This window comes from Amyelois transitella, chromosome 18, assembly GCF_032362555.1.
Source record: "Amyelois transitella isolate CPQ chromosome 18, ilAmyTran1.1, whole genome shotgun sequence".
Classification (NCBI taxonomy): domain Eukaryota; kingdom Metazoa; phylum Arthropoda; class Insecta; order Lepidoptera; family Pyralidae; genus Amyelois; species Amyelois transitella.
Window position 1 is genome coordinate 2,775,439 of NC_083521.1, and position 17,403 is coordinate 2,792,841.

The 17,403-nt window shown below is 36.6% G+C and overlaps 3 protein-coding genes across 3 annotated transcripts; 1 reads left to right on the top strand and 2 right to left on the bottom strand.

Moving 5' to 3' along the window:
* Positions 1-228: 228 nt before the first annotated feature.
* On the bottom strand, positions 229-2,409 carry LOC106136207 (SAYSvFN domain-containing protein 1). Its single transcript, XM_013336678.2, has 2 exons — positions 1,921-2,409; positions 229-1,673 (listed from the first exon to the last, which is right to left on the bottom strand). The coding sequence occupies exons 1-2, from the start codon at positions 2,083-2,085 to the stop codon at positions 1,278-1,280; spliced, it is 561 nt and encodes a 186-aa protein (XP_013192132.2). The 5' UTR covers positions 2,086-2,409; the 3' UTR covers positions 229-1,277.
* On the top strand, positions 2,359-9,268 carry LOC106136211 (FERM domain-containing protein 8). Its single transcript, XM_013336682.2, has 12 exons — positions 2,359-2,737; positions 2,827-3,044; positions 3,376-3,501; positions 4,123-4,255; positions 4,502-4,608; positions 5,250-5,415; positions 5,587-5,748; positions 6,305-6,490; positions 6,846-6,975; positions 7,416-7,556; positions 7,976-8,093; positions 8,620-9,268. The coding sequence occupies exons 1-12, from the start codon at positions 2,607-2,609 to the stop codon at positions 8,802-8,804; spliced, it is 1,803 nt and encodes a 600-aa protein (XP_013192136.2). The 5' UTR covers positions 2,359-2,606; the 3' UTR covers positions 8,805-9,268.
* Positions 9,269-9,484: 216 nt separating this feature from the next.
* LOC106136150 (dynein regulatory complex subunit 7) lies at positions 9,485-16,724 on the bottom strand. Its single transcript, XM_013336609.2, has 12 exons — positions 16,536-16,724; positions 15,595-15,756; positions 15,312-15,497; positions 14,655-14,865; positions 14,150-14,297; positions 13,681-13,790; positions 13,211-13,358; positions 12,421-12,697; positions 11,511-11,732; positions 10,886-11,095; positions 10,401-10,492; positions 9,485-9,661 (listed from the first exon to the last, which is right to left on the bottom strand). Exons 1-12 carry the CDS (start codon positions 16,716-16,718, stop codon positions 9,502-9,504), a joined length of 2,109 nt encoding a protein of 702 aa, XP_013192063.2. The 5' UTR covers positions 16,719-16,724; the 3' UTR covers positions 9,485-9,501.
* Positions 16,725-17,403: the final 679 nt, after the last annotated feature.

The window sequence follows — 17,403 nt, forward strand, 5'->3', positions numbered from 1 at the left end:
ACTTATACTTATTGTAAATCAAACGAGTGTATTAAAACATATGTGTACGAAAATTGACAAATTCAGACAAATCAGGGTTTATTTTTTTTATTGATTGAGTTAAAAGATGAAAAGTATTATTTAATCGAACAAAAAATACTAGTGACGAGTTGTGAATCTGATATTTTAAAGATAGCAACCCTGTTGGTGGCGCTTAGTTTTATGTAACAAACTTAAAATACTGCAACAACTGCAAAATATTTCGTACAGGAAAGTTGTTTTTTTTTTTCTTAAATGAGTAAAATATAATTATGTTGCATGCAATATAATAAGTATATAAAATTTATATGTATGTTGTCAATTTCTAAATGTGATTAAAATTACAAAATCTGATTTTATGAAAACTCTTTTATTTTCTTTTCTTAATATTTTATAATTACATTTTACATAAAAATTGTCTTTACACATACTCCAGTCTCAGTTGAAGCCATTTCTCACAAAGAAAATATTCATATAAATTTAAGCACAACATCTTCAAAAGGCGAAATCTCTTCATAGAGAAGCAAAGAGAAAATAGATTTGAAAATAAGAACCATTTCCAGTTAGTGTGGTTTGGTAAAACCTCTTAACAAGAAATTTGACAAATCAAACATAATAGAGCATTTACTACCAGCAATTGCAAAACAAATTAAACTTAGGACCCATAGGTTTATCTTAAATATTGCTTTGGCACATTGAAGAAAAAACTAAGCACGTTGGACTTTATTATGAAAAAATGTTGTGAAATAAATCTAAGTTGATATAAATCAATGATAATGCTATCTTGGAAGATAAATAAACTAAATATAACTTAGACTGAAAGCTAACAGGAATTGTCATTATAAAAAAAGATCATATTTTTGTTTACATTATATGAAGTCATTTTGCAGTATACTCAGTAAATACTGAGTATGATATAAATTAAGCCTGGGTGTCCCTAGTAGGTACAATTTTAAATTAAGACTGTCAATTTTGCAGTTCAAAATGTTTAATATTGTTTTGTAGTTTTTGTTTTGTTTATAAATATTTCCTAATTGACTGTGTTATACAATATTATTGAAGATATATATACAATACTTTCATTACAAAGTAATGCCTTGAAAAAAACCTGCCATAAAGCCTTATTATGAATAATTAACAGTAGTTATGTTACAACATGAAGTGTTTACCACTTCATTGTTAAATAACTATAGGCCATAAGTATTTTTAAAACCTAATTTATCATATTATACAAGATTCATATTAGAATAAGGGAGCAGTCAAAGAGCTCTTACTGTTCCGGCGCCATACCTTATCTCTCTTTCAAACTGTTCAGCTTTCAAAGTCCCATCAATACTGACACAATTCTCATTAAAAACACTATAAGCAGAAACCTCTCCCTTTTTCTTTGGCCGTGTGCGAGTATTCAAATAAATGCCTACTAATGCAGATATTACAAAGAACACAGCACCAAATTGTAACTTGAGGAAGAAATAGTACAATGTTAACCACGTTAAACTATATAGAGACCATTTTATAGTGAAGTATCGCCATGTTTCTTCATTAGGTTCTGGTACAGTTTCTACATCACTGGTTTCTGAAGTGACATCAGCAGTTTCTTCAATGGGTTGAATTGGTATTGTTGCTGGGCTCACTGGTTGTTCTTCATTTTCAATCTGGAATTGTTAAACAGCATTTTTAGTTTAAGAGTATTATGATAAGGCATAAGCAAAACACAAAAAAAAAAATACATGGTTTTGCATATTTTATTCTACCAAGCCACATACCATTGAGATGCAGTTTGTAATAGACTTTAGTATTAAATGTTTTGGTAAATTAAATCCACAACACCAGCTTCTAAGAACTAAATGTAGGCTTTTATGCATTGTCTATTATATCTAAACTTAGGTACCTAGAACTTACCAACACTACTTCATCTTCCTTCCTATCCTTGTCCATATCCCTCAACACTTTAGGTATTAATAAATTGACTATCTTCTCCTTGGATTTCTCAAGTTTTTCTTTAGCGTTTTCAATCAGCTCCTTGCGGCGACGAAGTGCACGGTATTCTTTCAATTTTGCCTCCATCCGTGATATGTTGACGATAAAATTCGCCGATTAAGTTGCCGATAAAACCTTGTTTTATAGCATACCGTGTTGGAATATCCAAATGTTATTAATTTTCATGATAGTTTTCACTTTTTTGAGAATAGTGTAAGTAAACTATTATTGGAATCTTTAATTGTGCTTATTTCAATAGGTACTCAGTTAATATGAGAGATAAGTTTGTTAGAATTTTGCCAAATGCCTGTATTTAGAATGTTTTTACATAGTATTTTATTCTTATTTATTGTAATTTACACGTAATCTTGACGTAAACAAATCAAACCGAATTTGTAAACTGAACTGACTGATTGTCAATGTCAAATCTGGGCCTTTGACGTCTACTTTGAACTGCTGATATGACTGAATGAAATGAAAGAGATGTTCATTTTGAAATGGCAACATTCAATGCGCGAAAAGACGGCGCGAAAGTTCGATCAATAAGTAGGTTTATTTCGGACTGGACGAGATGGCGATGAGTTTTATGTAAGAAAATTCTGAAATAAATGGAACATCAATCGGAAATGGGGGCATACGGGGAAAATCCAAACGTCCAGAACAATGGGAATTATATCACAATTATTCCTGTTGATTATTCTAGACGGGGATACCCTATGCAAGCCGAATACCAGTACAAGTAAGGACACAACTTCAAAAAAATATATATAGGTATTAAATAATATTTTTACAATAGTTAAAGTAATCACCTATGTAACTAATTTACAGTGAATTTCGATCCCGCGAAGAGTATTACAGTGTTCAAAGTCAAAAGTTGCAAGCAGAAGTCAACGCGCACCTGTATTCTGTGTCTCAGAGGCTCCCACATCTGTCGTACAGTCCTTTAGGGCGACACAGTGATTGGGACAAACATGATCCGCACAAACCTCTTCAGCCGGACTCCAAAGAGAGCAACAGTTCGGATTCCCTCGAAAAGAGTGTTATGGGTAAAACTCTATTAAAATTATAATTCTATTACGCAAGCCATTTTGCCGCACCTAGGGTCCCGGATTCGATTTCCATTGCAGGCAAATATTTAAAGATACCTACTTGGTGTACACTAATTTTCGTCTGAGATACCTGAGTAGGTACCGCAAAAGCTCGAAGCGCGTGGGTCGTTGAACATTATTTATTTGTAAAAAATATCTATGCAAAGCTCTCTCACAATTTCGCGTAAAAAAATATGTAATGACCATTTAATAAACGAGCATTAAAAAAAGCATTTTATAAAAGAGTTGATATTCAATATTACTTTTATCATAGATTAATTATTTCCAGGTTCTAATTTAAGCAGTTGCTCAAACCAGACGGGCTCGAGCAGCATAGCAGCAGGTTCGTTCAGCACTACAGAACCAATAACCAGTGGCGGTAGTTCGTCTAGTGCTATTTCACCACCACTGCCAGGTTAGCAATTCATTATTTAAACTTGAAATGCTAAAATACAAAGGCTTACGAAGTGAGTTAATGGGAATATTTGAAAGAGGAATAATAACTGTAATATTTCAGTTAAGTATACAGGGTGACATTTAAAACAACTGCATCCTTTTAAAGATAGACTGTAATTCTGAGCTGTTTGAGCCTATTTTTATTTAAATTAAACGTCATCATTTTCACATTTAAAAAACCCTCAAAAACTACGTCACACGCTTTATTAAAGACCAATACTAAAAAAGAAATTAAAACTAAACATGTAAATAAATGTCTGAAAAATAAATTATTTTTCTAGTATTAAGATCAAGTAAAGTACAGAATTATCGAGATCGCTCAGCTGAATGAATTGTGTCGTTGACCTCTGAATCTTACGCGTCGCTTTTCCGCCGGCCGGGGTAATATGACGTATTTAGGATCGTGGATTTTGATATCTTTATTTTTTTTTTCGTACTTTCTGAAATATGAACCGATATTTTTCTTTTAACGTTTTTAAAAATCCTTTAGATGAGTACACTTAACAGTTAAATTTATGCCGTTGAATTAAAAGTCACCCTGTATTTCAATCTGTGTGATCATATATGTTTATTTATTCAGGATCCTCGGGCAGCACTGTTTCCTCATCGACTGTATCTTCGAATCCAGTGACTTGTGTTTACCTTCTGTCCAAGACTGCTATCATGATAGAGATGAGTTCGGAGGAGGTGCCTTCGTGCGTCACGGCTGCTAGGTAAGTGTGAAACTATTCTTTATCAAGCAATGTCCATATTAGAGTACTATGGCTTAATAATGATATTGAGAGGTCGTTAGCCCACCTATAAGAAAAATCACACGTATTCCTTTCCCTTGAAAAAAATAAACATTCATGTAATACCCTTGACGATTTTACTACACTACTCGTAAGAACATATGTGTACAGATGATACACAATAATGTAAGTAATCTATGTTTTACAAATACATAAATTTGTTCATAGATTTCTAAATGCTGTACTGGCTACAGAGGAGTTGGGGTTAACACAACCGAGCGCCAGAAGTTTAGCTGCTAATGTATTCTCTTTGTGGATGTGCAGTCCATTGCTAGGTAAGTGAAGCTTGGGTATCGTTGGATAGTTAGATCATCTCCGCTGATCTTTTTCTAGTGCCCAGCTCCAAATATATAACGTATACACATATACAGTCTCCTATAGAAGATAATTAAATTAAAATTAAAAAGCTTTTATTTGATTCCTTACATTACATTACAATTATTTTCAATTTAATACTGTATGCATTAAGTATAAGTTTTTTAAATAGATAATGTATATAATTATATTGGTATTTATTTATTTCTTCATGTAACTATTTTTTTTATTTAATTCTAGTAATTTTGTTAACTATAGAAGATAGAATAGAACTAAATCATAAGTTTGTATGTCTACTAATACATAAAAATGTTTGCAACACCCGAAAGGGTAAATATGAAGATCTGTTATACATAATATTTAAGACCTTGTTGTACTCATATTATGCAAATAAAAGTTTGAATTTGAATTTGAATTTAAATCCATTGAAGGGTGGATTTGGTTTGTACGAAAAGGTCATGTTTCTCTGCAGGGGATTCTACCTTGGTCGCTAATGGCATCTGGTCGCGTTGTATTCTAAGTATTTTCAAGTCTTTATACGAATCATCTCGTTAGAAATTACATATTGTATCTTATTTAAATAATAAATAATTAATTTCAGAAATCCAATTAAAACCCCACCATTGCCCTTGGCGGATTTGGGCCAACTGGCAGAAGTTGGTGTATCGTTATGGTCATGGATCGGAATCCAAACGTTCGAGAGATCAACCCATACTGCGACTTCAGAGGAATATATTTTTCCCTAAGCATTTAGAAGAAGGCATAAAGTAAGATATAAAACAAAATTATAGTAAACTTTCTGGTGTCATAACCTTCATTTGTTACGCAACGTTACCTCTTCTTAAGGCATTGTTGCGATTTCTATAAATATTTCATATCACTTGTATAGCAAATATAAAATTTAATGAAAAATAATTCTACTAAGTACTTCTTTTCAGAGATACAAAAATTCAAGAACTGTTATATGAAGAAGCAAGACATAACGTCGTGACAGGTCGTTACCCGCTAGAAAGTGCTCAAGCAGTAATGTTGGGAGGACTGCAAGCAAGAATACAACTGGGACCCTACGACCCTCATAGGCACACGGCGAAGTTCTTCAGGTAGGAATACGTATCCATTCACTGCTGCCTCTTCAAATATTAGAATTTTGCAGGGCCCGCAGTGAGTAGGTATGCGTTCCCACCAAATATCGCGATTCGAGCTTTTAATGAAATCTATATAAAATCAAAACAACCAGCCTTAAATAGATAAGTATTAAGTTCTCTCTTTGTACATACATACATACATACAAATGGTCACGTCTATATCCCTTGCGGGGTAGACAGAGCCAACAGTCTTCAAAAGATTGAATGGCCACGTTCAGCTATTTGGCTTAATGATAGAATTGAGATTATCTCTTTGTTGTTTTAATTAATTTCATTTTTTACTACATTTACACAGTACCTATACAGACGAATTAAAATATTTCTAAATTACTTTCAAGTCGCTAATTCTTTATACGTGAAATATTTTTTGCCGTACATATTCAAACTTTGTTTAAGAGAAACTTAGTAAGTACAGCAGTATTTATATCAAATGATTGTACTATATTTAATACTCATAGCATCAATATCAAATTGCGAAATATTTCTCTTATACAAAGTTCTCGTACTATAGGGAACATCAAGACAAGTACCTTCCTAAACACGCCCGCTCAGGGCGCTGGGCGCAGTTGTTGCCTGCGGGAAGGAAGGGGAGTCCCGAAGCCAAACTTCTGGAGCAAGCGCAACGGCCACCAGCCGCCCCGCCGAGGAAACTACGTCACAAATACTTGGCTCACTGTCGGACGCATACAACTTACGGGTAACAATTTAGAATCGATTTTCTAAAAAAGTTATAACCACCTACTAAATATTATAAAAAGGAACTTGAACGTTTTTAAGGGCACATGACTTATCTAAGAGATAGAGAGAGAAGATAATGCACAGCTTCAAACTTCGTGAATAATAAATTGAGTACAATTTAGGAGAAACATAAGGTACTTTTATTTCCGAAAATACCTACTGAACTTTTTCCCCGGGCAAACGCCTAATATATTTTAATGACACAAATATATTGTATTACATGGCAATACTAAAATCAAATCTTATAAAAATCATTCATTCAAAATTTGAAATTCGAAGGATGCGTTTCAGAATTAAAAAAATTGTTATTTCAGAGCTGCGTTCTTTCAAGGACAAATTGAGCAGCCGGTGCGGAGTCTGACCAGTCTTCTCACACATGAAGATATTCCTGTACTAGTTGCGATCAACTCTAACGGAGTTTACGTCATTGATGATACAGAAAGTGTGAGTTATTTTATTTATACTCTGATGATGGGTAAGCAACCTGTCACTATTTGAATCTCAATTCTATCATTAAGCCAAATAGCTGAACGTGGCCATTCAGTCTTTTCAAGACTGTTGGCTCTGTCTACCCCTCAAGGGATATAGACGTGACCATATGTATGTATTTATGGATGTATCCCTTGCTTGTGTAGACAGAGCCAGCAGCCTTGAATGACTGATAGGCTACGTTCAGCTGTTAGACATAATGATAGAATTGAGATTCAAATAGTGACAGGTTATAGATATAATTGAGATTCAAATTATGAATCACAAGTTTATAAGCGTATCCCTTAGTCGCCTTTTACGAAATCCATGGGAAAAAGATGGAGTGATCCTATTCTTTTTATATTTGTGCCGGGAAACAAACGGCGCGGTGTAAATTCATTCTCACATTATTCCAGACTGTACTGTTGGGTTTGCTGTACGAAGAACTGTCGTGGGATATCGGCCTGCCTTCAGACGACAACGACGACTGCCTCCCATGTCTGTTCCTGCAGTTCATGGTTGTGGAGAATGGCCTGAGAGTGTCTAAAATATTACAGGTATTATCAATCACTAGGCCGTTGCCCGCGATTTCGTCAGCCGTAAAACAAAAATAAATTTGACCTCTTGTATTGTCCACTTAGAGGGGCAGGGTGAGAATATTTAGTATACCAATTTTTAAGTTGGCCCGAGCCAAATGGCTGAGAAAACCGTATTGAAATCGGAGCAAAAGTTTTACGCGTGATGCGAGTACAAACATAATGTAGACAGAATAGACAGTATTTTCCTTATTAAAAGGCATCCCGTTCCTTTGATATCACGCTACAAAAATTCACTTAACTTACATTTTTTGAGCTTAAGGAACGGTTATTTTGAATCTTCCAATAGAAAGTATTTATTTTTAGCGTCCTTTGTAGTTTTGTCCGGCACCTTTACTGTTCAACCACCGGCACTCACAATTACCTATATTTTGTCGCAGGTATTTTCAAAACAAGCCGTTATGATGGACACACTAATAGAACACTTTGCCGGGGAATATAGAAAACGTCTCGGCCAGGAGACACCAAGCGACCACGCCAACTACGATTACCATTCAGGTTTGTAAGGTGAATGTGATGTCTGTGGTAATGTACAGTGGACCACATAGACACGTCTTCATCGTCACATACCATCAGGGATTGGACAAATGGATTGCCTAAGTTTGATACTTGTGGCCCACTGTACATACCTAAGTTATATTGTCTTCGGAATGTCTATGACGAGCAGGTGATATTTTACTTTTATTAAGTATCGTTTATAATCATCGTCGTCCTTACCAGAATAAATGGGAAATGTCTTAATTTTATTGCATAAAACAAAATATAATATAACAAATTGTACATATGTTTGTTTGGAACGAATCAATCTAAAATTACCGGACAAATTTTAATTTTCGATACAGAAATGGACCTTGTTTTATTTACTTTATTTACACTTTACTTATCTTTTTCTATCATTAAACTTAACAGCTGAACGTTACCTATCAGTCATTCCAAGATTGTTGGCTTTGTCTACCCTGCCGGGGATATAGACGTGATTATATGTATGTATATATTTAAATTTAATTTTATTTTCTATTTACAGATTCAGGAAGCATATCCCTACCTCCACTCTCCCGGCCGGATTCCCCTCAGCGTCGATTGGCCAACAAACTCTCTCGCTTGGCTCTAGCCACTCACGACGGCAGGGGGAACCTGTTGGGAGGAGCTGGAGACTGGAACACTGACCTCAATCATCCTCAACCTTCATGGATACTGCCTAAGCATTAGAAGAATCTGGTGTGAAAAAAAGGATAATCTTGATAACAGAATTAGTTACTTACCAGGGTTTAACCTCTCATGATCGCAGGGATTTTGTTAGGAGACTTACAGACCTGCAGCCATCGTGGATACTGCCTTAGCAATATAAGAAGAATCTGATATGAAAAAAAGGATGGTACCTATCCGATAAGTATCTTACTGGGCTTTAGACTCTTACCATTGCAGGGAACTTGTTAGGAGCAGGAGACTTAGAGTAATTGAAGAGAAACAACATAACATTGAAAAGTACAAATTGATACAGTATTGTAGTTTCCGATTTTTCAGAGTGATCGCAAAAATCAATGCTAAATCTATCGATTTCCTCGGACTTGACGAATGGTTGTGAGGTCTGTACTTTTAAAGCGACAAAAAATCTTTACAACAAAAAATGAGGCCGACTGAAGTCCGTAAAAAGATGTACCTACGTTCATGAATATGCCTCTCTAAAAACTGTAATATAGTATTTAGGTATTAAATAAAGGATACTGAAATAAGATGTGAAAATTTAAATTTATTCCATGCAAACAAAAAATATATGTATATACAACAGCCCAATATTATATAACGAAAATGAATTTATAATATATGCCCATAATTATGAATTTAAAAATAAATATGAAAATATCCAAAAACAACTTAAACCCATAACAAAATTACACCGCGATTTCTACTTTTTAGTACCGTAGTAATGTCTCATTCTATTGTATTCTTTAAGTAATGGGTGTTTGTTCAAGTAGTCTTCCACCATCTTGAACCTGGGTGCTGACAGGTCCTTGTGGCGGGTCAGTCGGACCTCCAGGGAATGAACTTTGAAGGCCAGTTGGGCGCTGCAGACATGAAAAGATTTATATTACATTCTGTGCTCATCAGAGGCCGGCATTCAAAATACATACATATAACATCTTTATCCCTTACTTAGAGAGAATCAACAGTCTCGAAAAGATCAGCTGTATTATCATGGCTTCATGATGAAATTTAGATTCAAATAGTGGCAGTTTGCTAGCCCATCGCCTTGAAAAATAATTCCAAGTTTATTAGCATATCACTTAGTCGCTTTACGAGATCCATAGGAAAGAGATGGAGTGGTCCTATTCTAAAGTACTGGGAACTATACTACTACTATTCAGAGTTCATACTAATGGTAAGTTGTTCTTCTGGCGTTAGTACCGGTTAATCTCTTGAGAGAGTCCTATCTCCTCTTAAGAGACTCCTCGCCTCACTTGAGAGGAGCCCGGGGTGCGCTTTGACCATGATCCTGGAGTGAGTGAGTCAGGTACACTTAAGAGACTCCCGTTAAGGAAACCTCTGTTAGGTTCCCCTGCGACGGTTGCGGAGGTTAAACGGTAGTCGCTTGTCGGATAATTTTGGGTTTATGATTAGTAAAAATAAGTTCTTATATAAGATAATAACTTTTCCTTTAACATTGCGAAAATGCCTGCCACATTTCAAACAAAAATTACGTAAGTAATTACTATTAATTAATTCAACTTCCGAGCGTAAGGGCACAGAAATAGTTTGTCCATTTACTTATTCTAGGTGAATAATAAACAAACTACTAAGTATTACCTCATAGTAAAATATGCCGATTCTTTTTCTGGGCTCAAGATGAACTGGTTGGCCAGGTACCACAGCCTCTTGCTCTTGTACTCAGCGTTGAGCTGTAAAGCAAACCATATTTTAACACCTGGATCTCCAAATTCAGCAAAGAATAATAGGAGGAGCATTATTTCTTCTTCTTCTTAAATTTTAGAGCTGAACTCTTGTTGGTTAAGTGAACCATCCTCCATTCTTTTCTCTGTAATTTTTTTATTTGTCCATTCATTACAAGTGGATATTCGATTTGACCTGTCTTTTTAAGATTTATATTAATTTATTTCAATAATAATCTTTATTAAGGGGAAAAAACATAATAATCTCATTATCTTTTATATTAAAATAAATGAGTTCTGTCCTTTCGAGCATAATATTTATAGACATGTACATTAAGATTTAGTTTAACAAGAAGTACCTAAATAACAAGTATTATTGTAAAGAAAACAACAAGAACTCACCGCATCAAACCTCTCCTGCACCAAATTCTGTCTGGCCAGTTGCTTAGCTCTGAAATCGTTGATGCACTGTTCTCTCACGAGGGTTGCCTCCTTCACCGTCAAGGGCACGCCGGCCCCGTGTCCAGAACCGAACATCCTGGCCAGGTACGGCGCTAGGGGATCAATTTCCACTTCTTTCTCGCGCTCCAATATCTCGGCTTTTTGTAGTTCCTGTGGAGGTATTTTTATAAGACTTTTTTCTTTAGAAAGTGTTTAGTCCTTTTTCTTGGCGTGGTGATGACACACTGACTACACAACTCTGGCAGATCATATTTTGCAAAGGCTGGTAAGTTCCTCCCGAGATAGCATTACAAGAGCTATAATACAGATTCAGTGGTAGAATGCGAGCTACGACAGAAGGTGATCTTGTAGTCTTGAGGGGAGACGTCACACAGACACAGGCAATATTAAGTAAGTTAAGACTGTTAGGTACAAGCACTTATTACATTGACCAATTGCTTAAAGACGCTGGATGGAGGCAGGAGGTGGAAATCCTCGTGGAAGGGTAATACCTATACGGACACCACGTGACGTAATGTCGTGACCAAAAGCCTAATGAACAAATACCTATAAGAAGTAAACTGACCTGTTCTTTCCACCCTTTCTTCGCAGCCTCATTCCTCTCAGTATCGAACAAGGCTACAAACAGCATTGGCTCAGTCAGTTCCTTATGTCTCTGCTTCAGATAACCATTTATATCCGTCTCCCTGTCTCTGATGTGTTTCTCTGAACGGTATTCGCACTCCATGTTCTCGCAGAGGGCGTAGTACACGTTGAGAGGGCGAGGTTGCTTGGCGCAAGGGTCAGCCTGGGTTTATGCATTAGATTGCGTCATGTGGTACAGAGTAGAATAGAACAACTTCAATTCAGATGCATTTAGAAATGATATATAGATATGACGGCCTCTGTGGCGCAGCGGTAATACGCTTCTGTGACATCGGGTTCGAATCCCGGCCAGGGCATGATGAGAAAAGAACTTTTTCTGATTGGCCTGGGTCTTGGATGTTTATCTATATTAAGTATTTATTATAAAATATAGTATCGTTGAGTTAGTATCTCGTAACACAAGTCTCAAAGAACTTACTTCGAGGCTAACTCAATCAGTGTAATTTGTCCCGTACATAAAAAAAATTTAGAAATGATTAAATTAAGGAAAGGAAGAAGCTTAAGCATTACAGTGGTCTATCACGATGTGGGCTCAGGGTTCGAGTCCTTTTTGACAAGCATTTGTACACGAAAGGCTTTACCATAATCCATCGCACCTAAACCAATAGTACAAAGTTTGATAAATACCGTTGAGAGTAGTCTCATGAACTGAACCTACTTTATTAATCAGCTTAGGTATATGAATTGTACCTATTTTTATCACACTTATGTACCGTATCTAATTTATCTTCTACAATTTGAAGGGTTTCCCTGAAACCAGGCATACAGAGATAAGTTGCCATTTTTGCCAAGAACATTTGCAGAAGTTTAAAGCAACAGTTAGTACTTACAATATATCCAGAAGTCTTATCAGGATAGAACAGTATCTTTCCACCAGTTTCAGCCAAATTCGGTTTTACGAAGCTTCTAGTGTCATTCGTCACAAAATTATAAGCGTAATGGTAGAACAAATCTATAGTATTTTCCTGAAGGTGGAAGATCTTCTTCCAAATGTCATCCTTGGCCGGAATATCAGGGTTCCTGGCGAAGATCTCCACAATGTCCAGAACTTGGCGTTTGGGTTCAGCCTTTGTGCCTTCTGTGTACGTAATCTTGCGAGATTCAAGCCTTGAAACAATGTATTTTGACTGTGTTATAAAATGATTGATTGCTAACTATGCTCTTACGGTGAAGGGACACATCGTGCACGTTTCAAGAGAATTTGTAACCTTAATCAAATACTGGTTAGGTGCCTCAGAAAAGTTTTCGGAGTTCAGACGAGACTCATTACGTATTAGCCTGATTTACCCAAATCATGCTTGCGATTATAGACTAACACCGTGACCCAGAATGATGATGATGATGCTGTGAAAAGATTTAATAAAGTTTTAAGGTTGTATCCTTGCATGGCGAGAAGTCTGCATTATCTTCGGTGCACTAGTTCGTAGGTAGTGTTTTAGCTGCCCTGCTACACCCACTCAAGAGAAAAGAGATGGTTCTTTTCTATCACTTGGAACTTCTTTTTTAAAGTTTGAACAACACAGCCGATTTAAATCCTTAAAATTATTTACGAGGATGACGACAAATAAACGGAAATCTTTTTCACTCTCGTTTTTCATAGTTATATTAATAAATATTTACCTATCCTGTCTGGCCGTGTAGTATTCATCGAAGGTAAGTGGCGTGCAGACCAGCTTGGTGAGGTGGTCCAAACGCGCATAGTAGTTGAATTCCAGCGTCCTGTCGCCTTCTACTGAATGCACTGGCGCGTCCATAGAGTAAACGTGCTCTAGAAATACAAACATAGATAGATAGATCTCTGCATCTTTTGCATCTTAGGGGAAGGTATTACCAACTCAAAGACCTCGCCTAGGTTGTTGGGCTAATGTAATAATGGAAGATGTTTAACGATATTTAAGCTTTTTGATATAAAGACTAATTAAACAATGTCTTATGATGAGGATCTTTAAGGACCAAAGCTAGTGGAAATCTATTGTATCTTTTACTAGCTTTTGCGCGGGGCTACGCTCCCGTGAAAAATTGTAGAAAAAGTAGCCTATGTGTAAAGCAACATAAGTAGTGTATGTAAGAAAAGAAGGCAAAGTTCTTACTCAACAGATGGTCTCTTCTGCCGATGCCGAAGATCTCCCGAACTTCCTTTTTGACGTGGTCTAACCTCGATGTCAGCATTTTGTCTACTCGATTCTTGTACCACTCATAACTGAAAAAGATGTTTAAAATCCCCGGTCAGGTCAAGATCGTCATCAGAGGAAATGATCATTACCTATTATGAACCCATACCAATTTACGTTACCTTATCTACTAATATTGTTAATTCGAAGTCCGTCTGACAATTCCAAGGCTAAACCACTCAACTGGACAAAGCGATAAAAAAAATTGCAATTAAACATACGTTAAGTACATTTTTTGCGAACGAAGTCGCAAGTAAAAACTAGTTTTATTTTAATATACAAGTAAGTATAGTATAAAGTGTCGTTGAGTTAGAAGTTCATAATGCCCGAACACAGGTTTCTTATTTGTCATACATATACATACATTAATTAATGTGTATGGTCTCACGTGAACAGCTGTGCAGTCAAGGCGTAGTCGTCAAAAATGCTGATCCTCTTCACAATGCCGTCCCTCTCAGAGTATGGCGAAAACTTCTCAAGAAGCACTTTCTTGTAGTGGATAATCTTGTGGCTGCCGGGGTATCTCTGTTCAAATTCTGGAAATATTTTATGAAATGTGAAAAGAATTTCGACGAATTTCCAGGTCAACAGTTAACCGACGAGTTTGCATAAAGAGATTTCTGAATGTGGATGAAGCAAGAAAAGTATGTAGAGATAGTGTCATGAAGAAAGATGTAAGTTTTTGCCTGCTCCAGCGGGAAAGAGACGTGATTTAATGTATGCAGTATATAAAATGTCAAAATTATTTAGGAGAAAATTGTTATAGAAATAGAAACATTTCTCATATCTAACAGAGGCTACATTGTGAGGAACAGTCTTGTCGGTTAATTTATTTAAGTTGAATCACTTAAACTTATACAGGTCAACTCTTAGAGTATACTTAAATATCCCACCATCAGCAGAAATATCAAGTTTCTCCACCCAGCTGGCGGGCATGTCCAGATGTTTCTCCGTCTCCACAGCCGTCCGTTTGTCTGCCTGGTCAATCCCCACAAGCTGTCTCCGGTGGAAAGGTTCTCCTGCCAGAAGGTGCTCCCAACGATCCAGATCCGTGACGTCATAGTTTATCTTGTCCAGGCCGGAGGAACAGTCTTGTAGGTTAACCTGTTAATGATGTAAACGGCAACTAATATAATAGAAACATTTAGAGAAGGTTTTAGTATGATCTAATATGGGTAAGGTTCTGTGCAAAGGTGGCAAGACAGAGGGGAGTAGATTCGTGTTCGTGAACCTGACTTACTCTCCAAAATCATGGTCAAAAGAGGCATCTCAGGTTCCTCTCAAGAGCGGTGAGGATCTAACCGAGGTTAACGCGAGGAGAAGATATTTGATGTCTTAAGAATCAGCGAGTTTCTTCTTATGAAGAAGACAGGATCATAAAATCATCCCAACTAATATCAATGTATATGTAAAGGTAAGTCTATAAGTTATATATGCATTTAATGCTGTACGTGGCCCCTCAGTCTATTCGAGACAGTTGATTCTGTCTACCCGTATGGGATATAGTTTTTCAACATTAAAAATCTATGATCAACTTAAAAATTTCTTACGTAATAATTCTCATGATTATAAATACAGTCCAAATGCTGGTACTGTTCGGCTTCCAGTGGGTGCCTGTTGCCTTCACTGGGCTCTATAAAGAAGGGCTCTTCCACGCCAGCAGACCCTGGGAGCACGATTACCCACGCGTGGGTTCTCCAGCCATCTATCTCATCTGGAGGTGGCTTTTCAAGTTCCTGGCAACATATATTGACGATATATTGGTAAATGGAAAGATTGAAGAGAATACAAATCTTTTCTATGAAGATGAAGTATTCCACTTTTCATGCTTACCGCAATCTTTCTCAGTCGTTCGTTCTCTATCTTCTCCCACTCTGCCTGTTTCCTGGCAGCTTCTTTTCTCTCCATTTCCTCGCAGTATTTGGATGAGAGGTCCGGCAGAGGCACCAGTCTATATCTCGGTTCTTCTTCAGGCGGCCCCTCATCTTCTACTTTCTGTGAAAAGTTATATTTTAAACGATATCATTTTCATCCCGAGGCTGATATACTATCGAGAGAAGTTTAGAATAAAGTTACACGTCTATAAACAATGGAAATAAGCAGTTATTAGCAATTCATAATACCGTCTTCTTCTCGATTAGCAAATGAGAGACCGACTCAGAAAATGTACATTATCGTCGGCGTAGCCGCGGTTCTTCAAGCTACCCTGGTGATGAACCCTTTGTGATAGAATAGAATAGATTTATTCTCAAAATTGGATAAAAGGTATCACTTATTGACGTCACATCACTTAAATCTAATTATAACTACTCCAAAGCGCATGTGTAGAAGAAGCGGCGGAACTAACCACAGTGCGGTATTTTCACCGGACCTCAATTTACAAATATAGATCTCTTATGTCAAGCTCGGGCTACACACGCTTATCATTAATATAATCCTCCGTGCTGTAATAAGCTTTCCTTCAAAGCATTTTTAATGTACTTTTTGAATTTTCTATCATTCATTTCAAGCACACTTTTTGGTAATTTATTATAAAATCTTAAACAATTAATCAGAAATGATTTTCCTACTAGAAAATAATGTATATAGCTCATCTTCATTCATCACGAATAAAAGCAGGTTGACTGAGCTAGCATGGTCAAGACGAGCGTATCTTCGGCGACGTTCTACCAAAAGGTCAGGTCAAGATCATGCGAGTATACCAATATGAAACAAAAGACGTATGCAGGGATCCTGGCAAGTGGAAAGACATCTCAGAAAGTGGGGTGATTTACCTCATTTTCATCAGGTATCTCCGGGCAGACGGAGCGGTATCGTATGGCCATGCAGACATCTCTCTTGGCACAACCAACTGCCACATAAGCGTCATAGCCAGCGCCTATAAGCCATGACGTGGCTACGTGGGCCAGTTCGAAGGGGTTCCCGCTGCGACGGATGATCACCGTGTAGGGGGACATGAGGCGCTCGGGCTGAAAACCAAGGAAAATCATTTAAAAATAACATTAGTATTAATATGGACGTAAGAGACTTCTAGAGCACCCACCCACAACACAGAGAATTCTAGAATGTGATCGGTGCAAAACTGTAATTTTAAGGGAGCAATAAAACAATTTCATTCTTTCATTTCAGGAAAGTGATCAAAATATTTAATGTATGGTAATGTGTCGTCGCAACTGATGGCAAGTTTTCACTTTTATTTAACAGCTTTACAAACCATCACCTGAGGACGACACATCATTCCTATAGTTTCAAATAAAAAAATGGCATTTCTATTTTCTATATATTATTCAGATTTCTTCCGTATAGTCGTAGTTAGGCGTCTACGGCGTAGCTAGTCCGCTACGGCGTAGCACTTCTAGACATCAACATAAAAATATCCATAGTGACATCTAAAGGATATCAAAGTAAACTTTAGCGAACATACTCGAAAGCCTTTTCCTTTTAAACTCTGCCATGTTCTAGGGAAAGTGTTTGTCGCGTTATTTAGTACACTCGTTTTCCTGACAGATGGCGCCACTAATACGTTTGCTTTGATTAGAATTATTTTCTTACTATGGTCACTTTTGTCACTTGTAAAGTAAAATTTTATGAAAATATTAAAAATCCACAGGCCTAATTGAAGTGAAACTACGAGTATTCGAT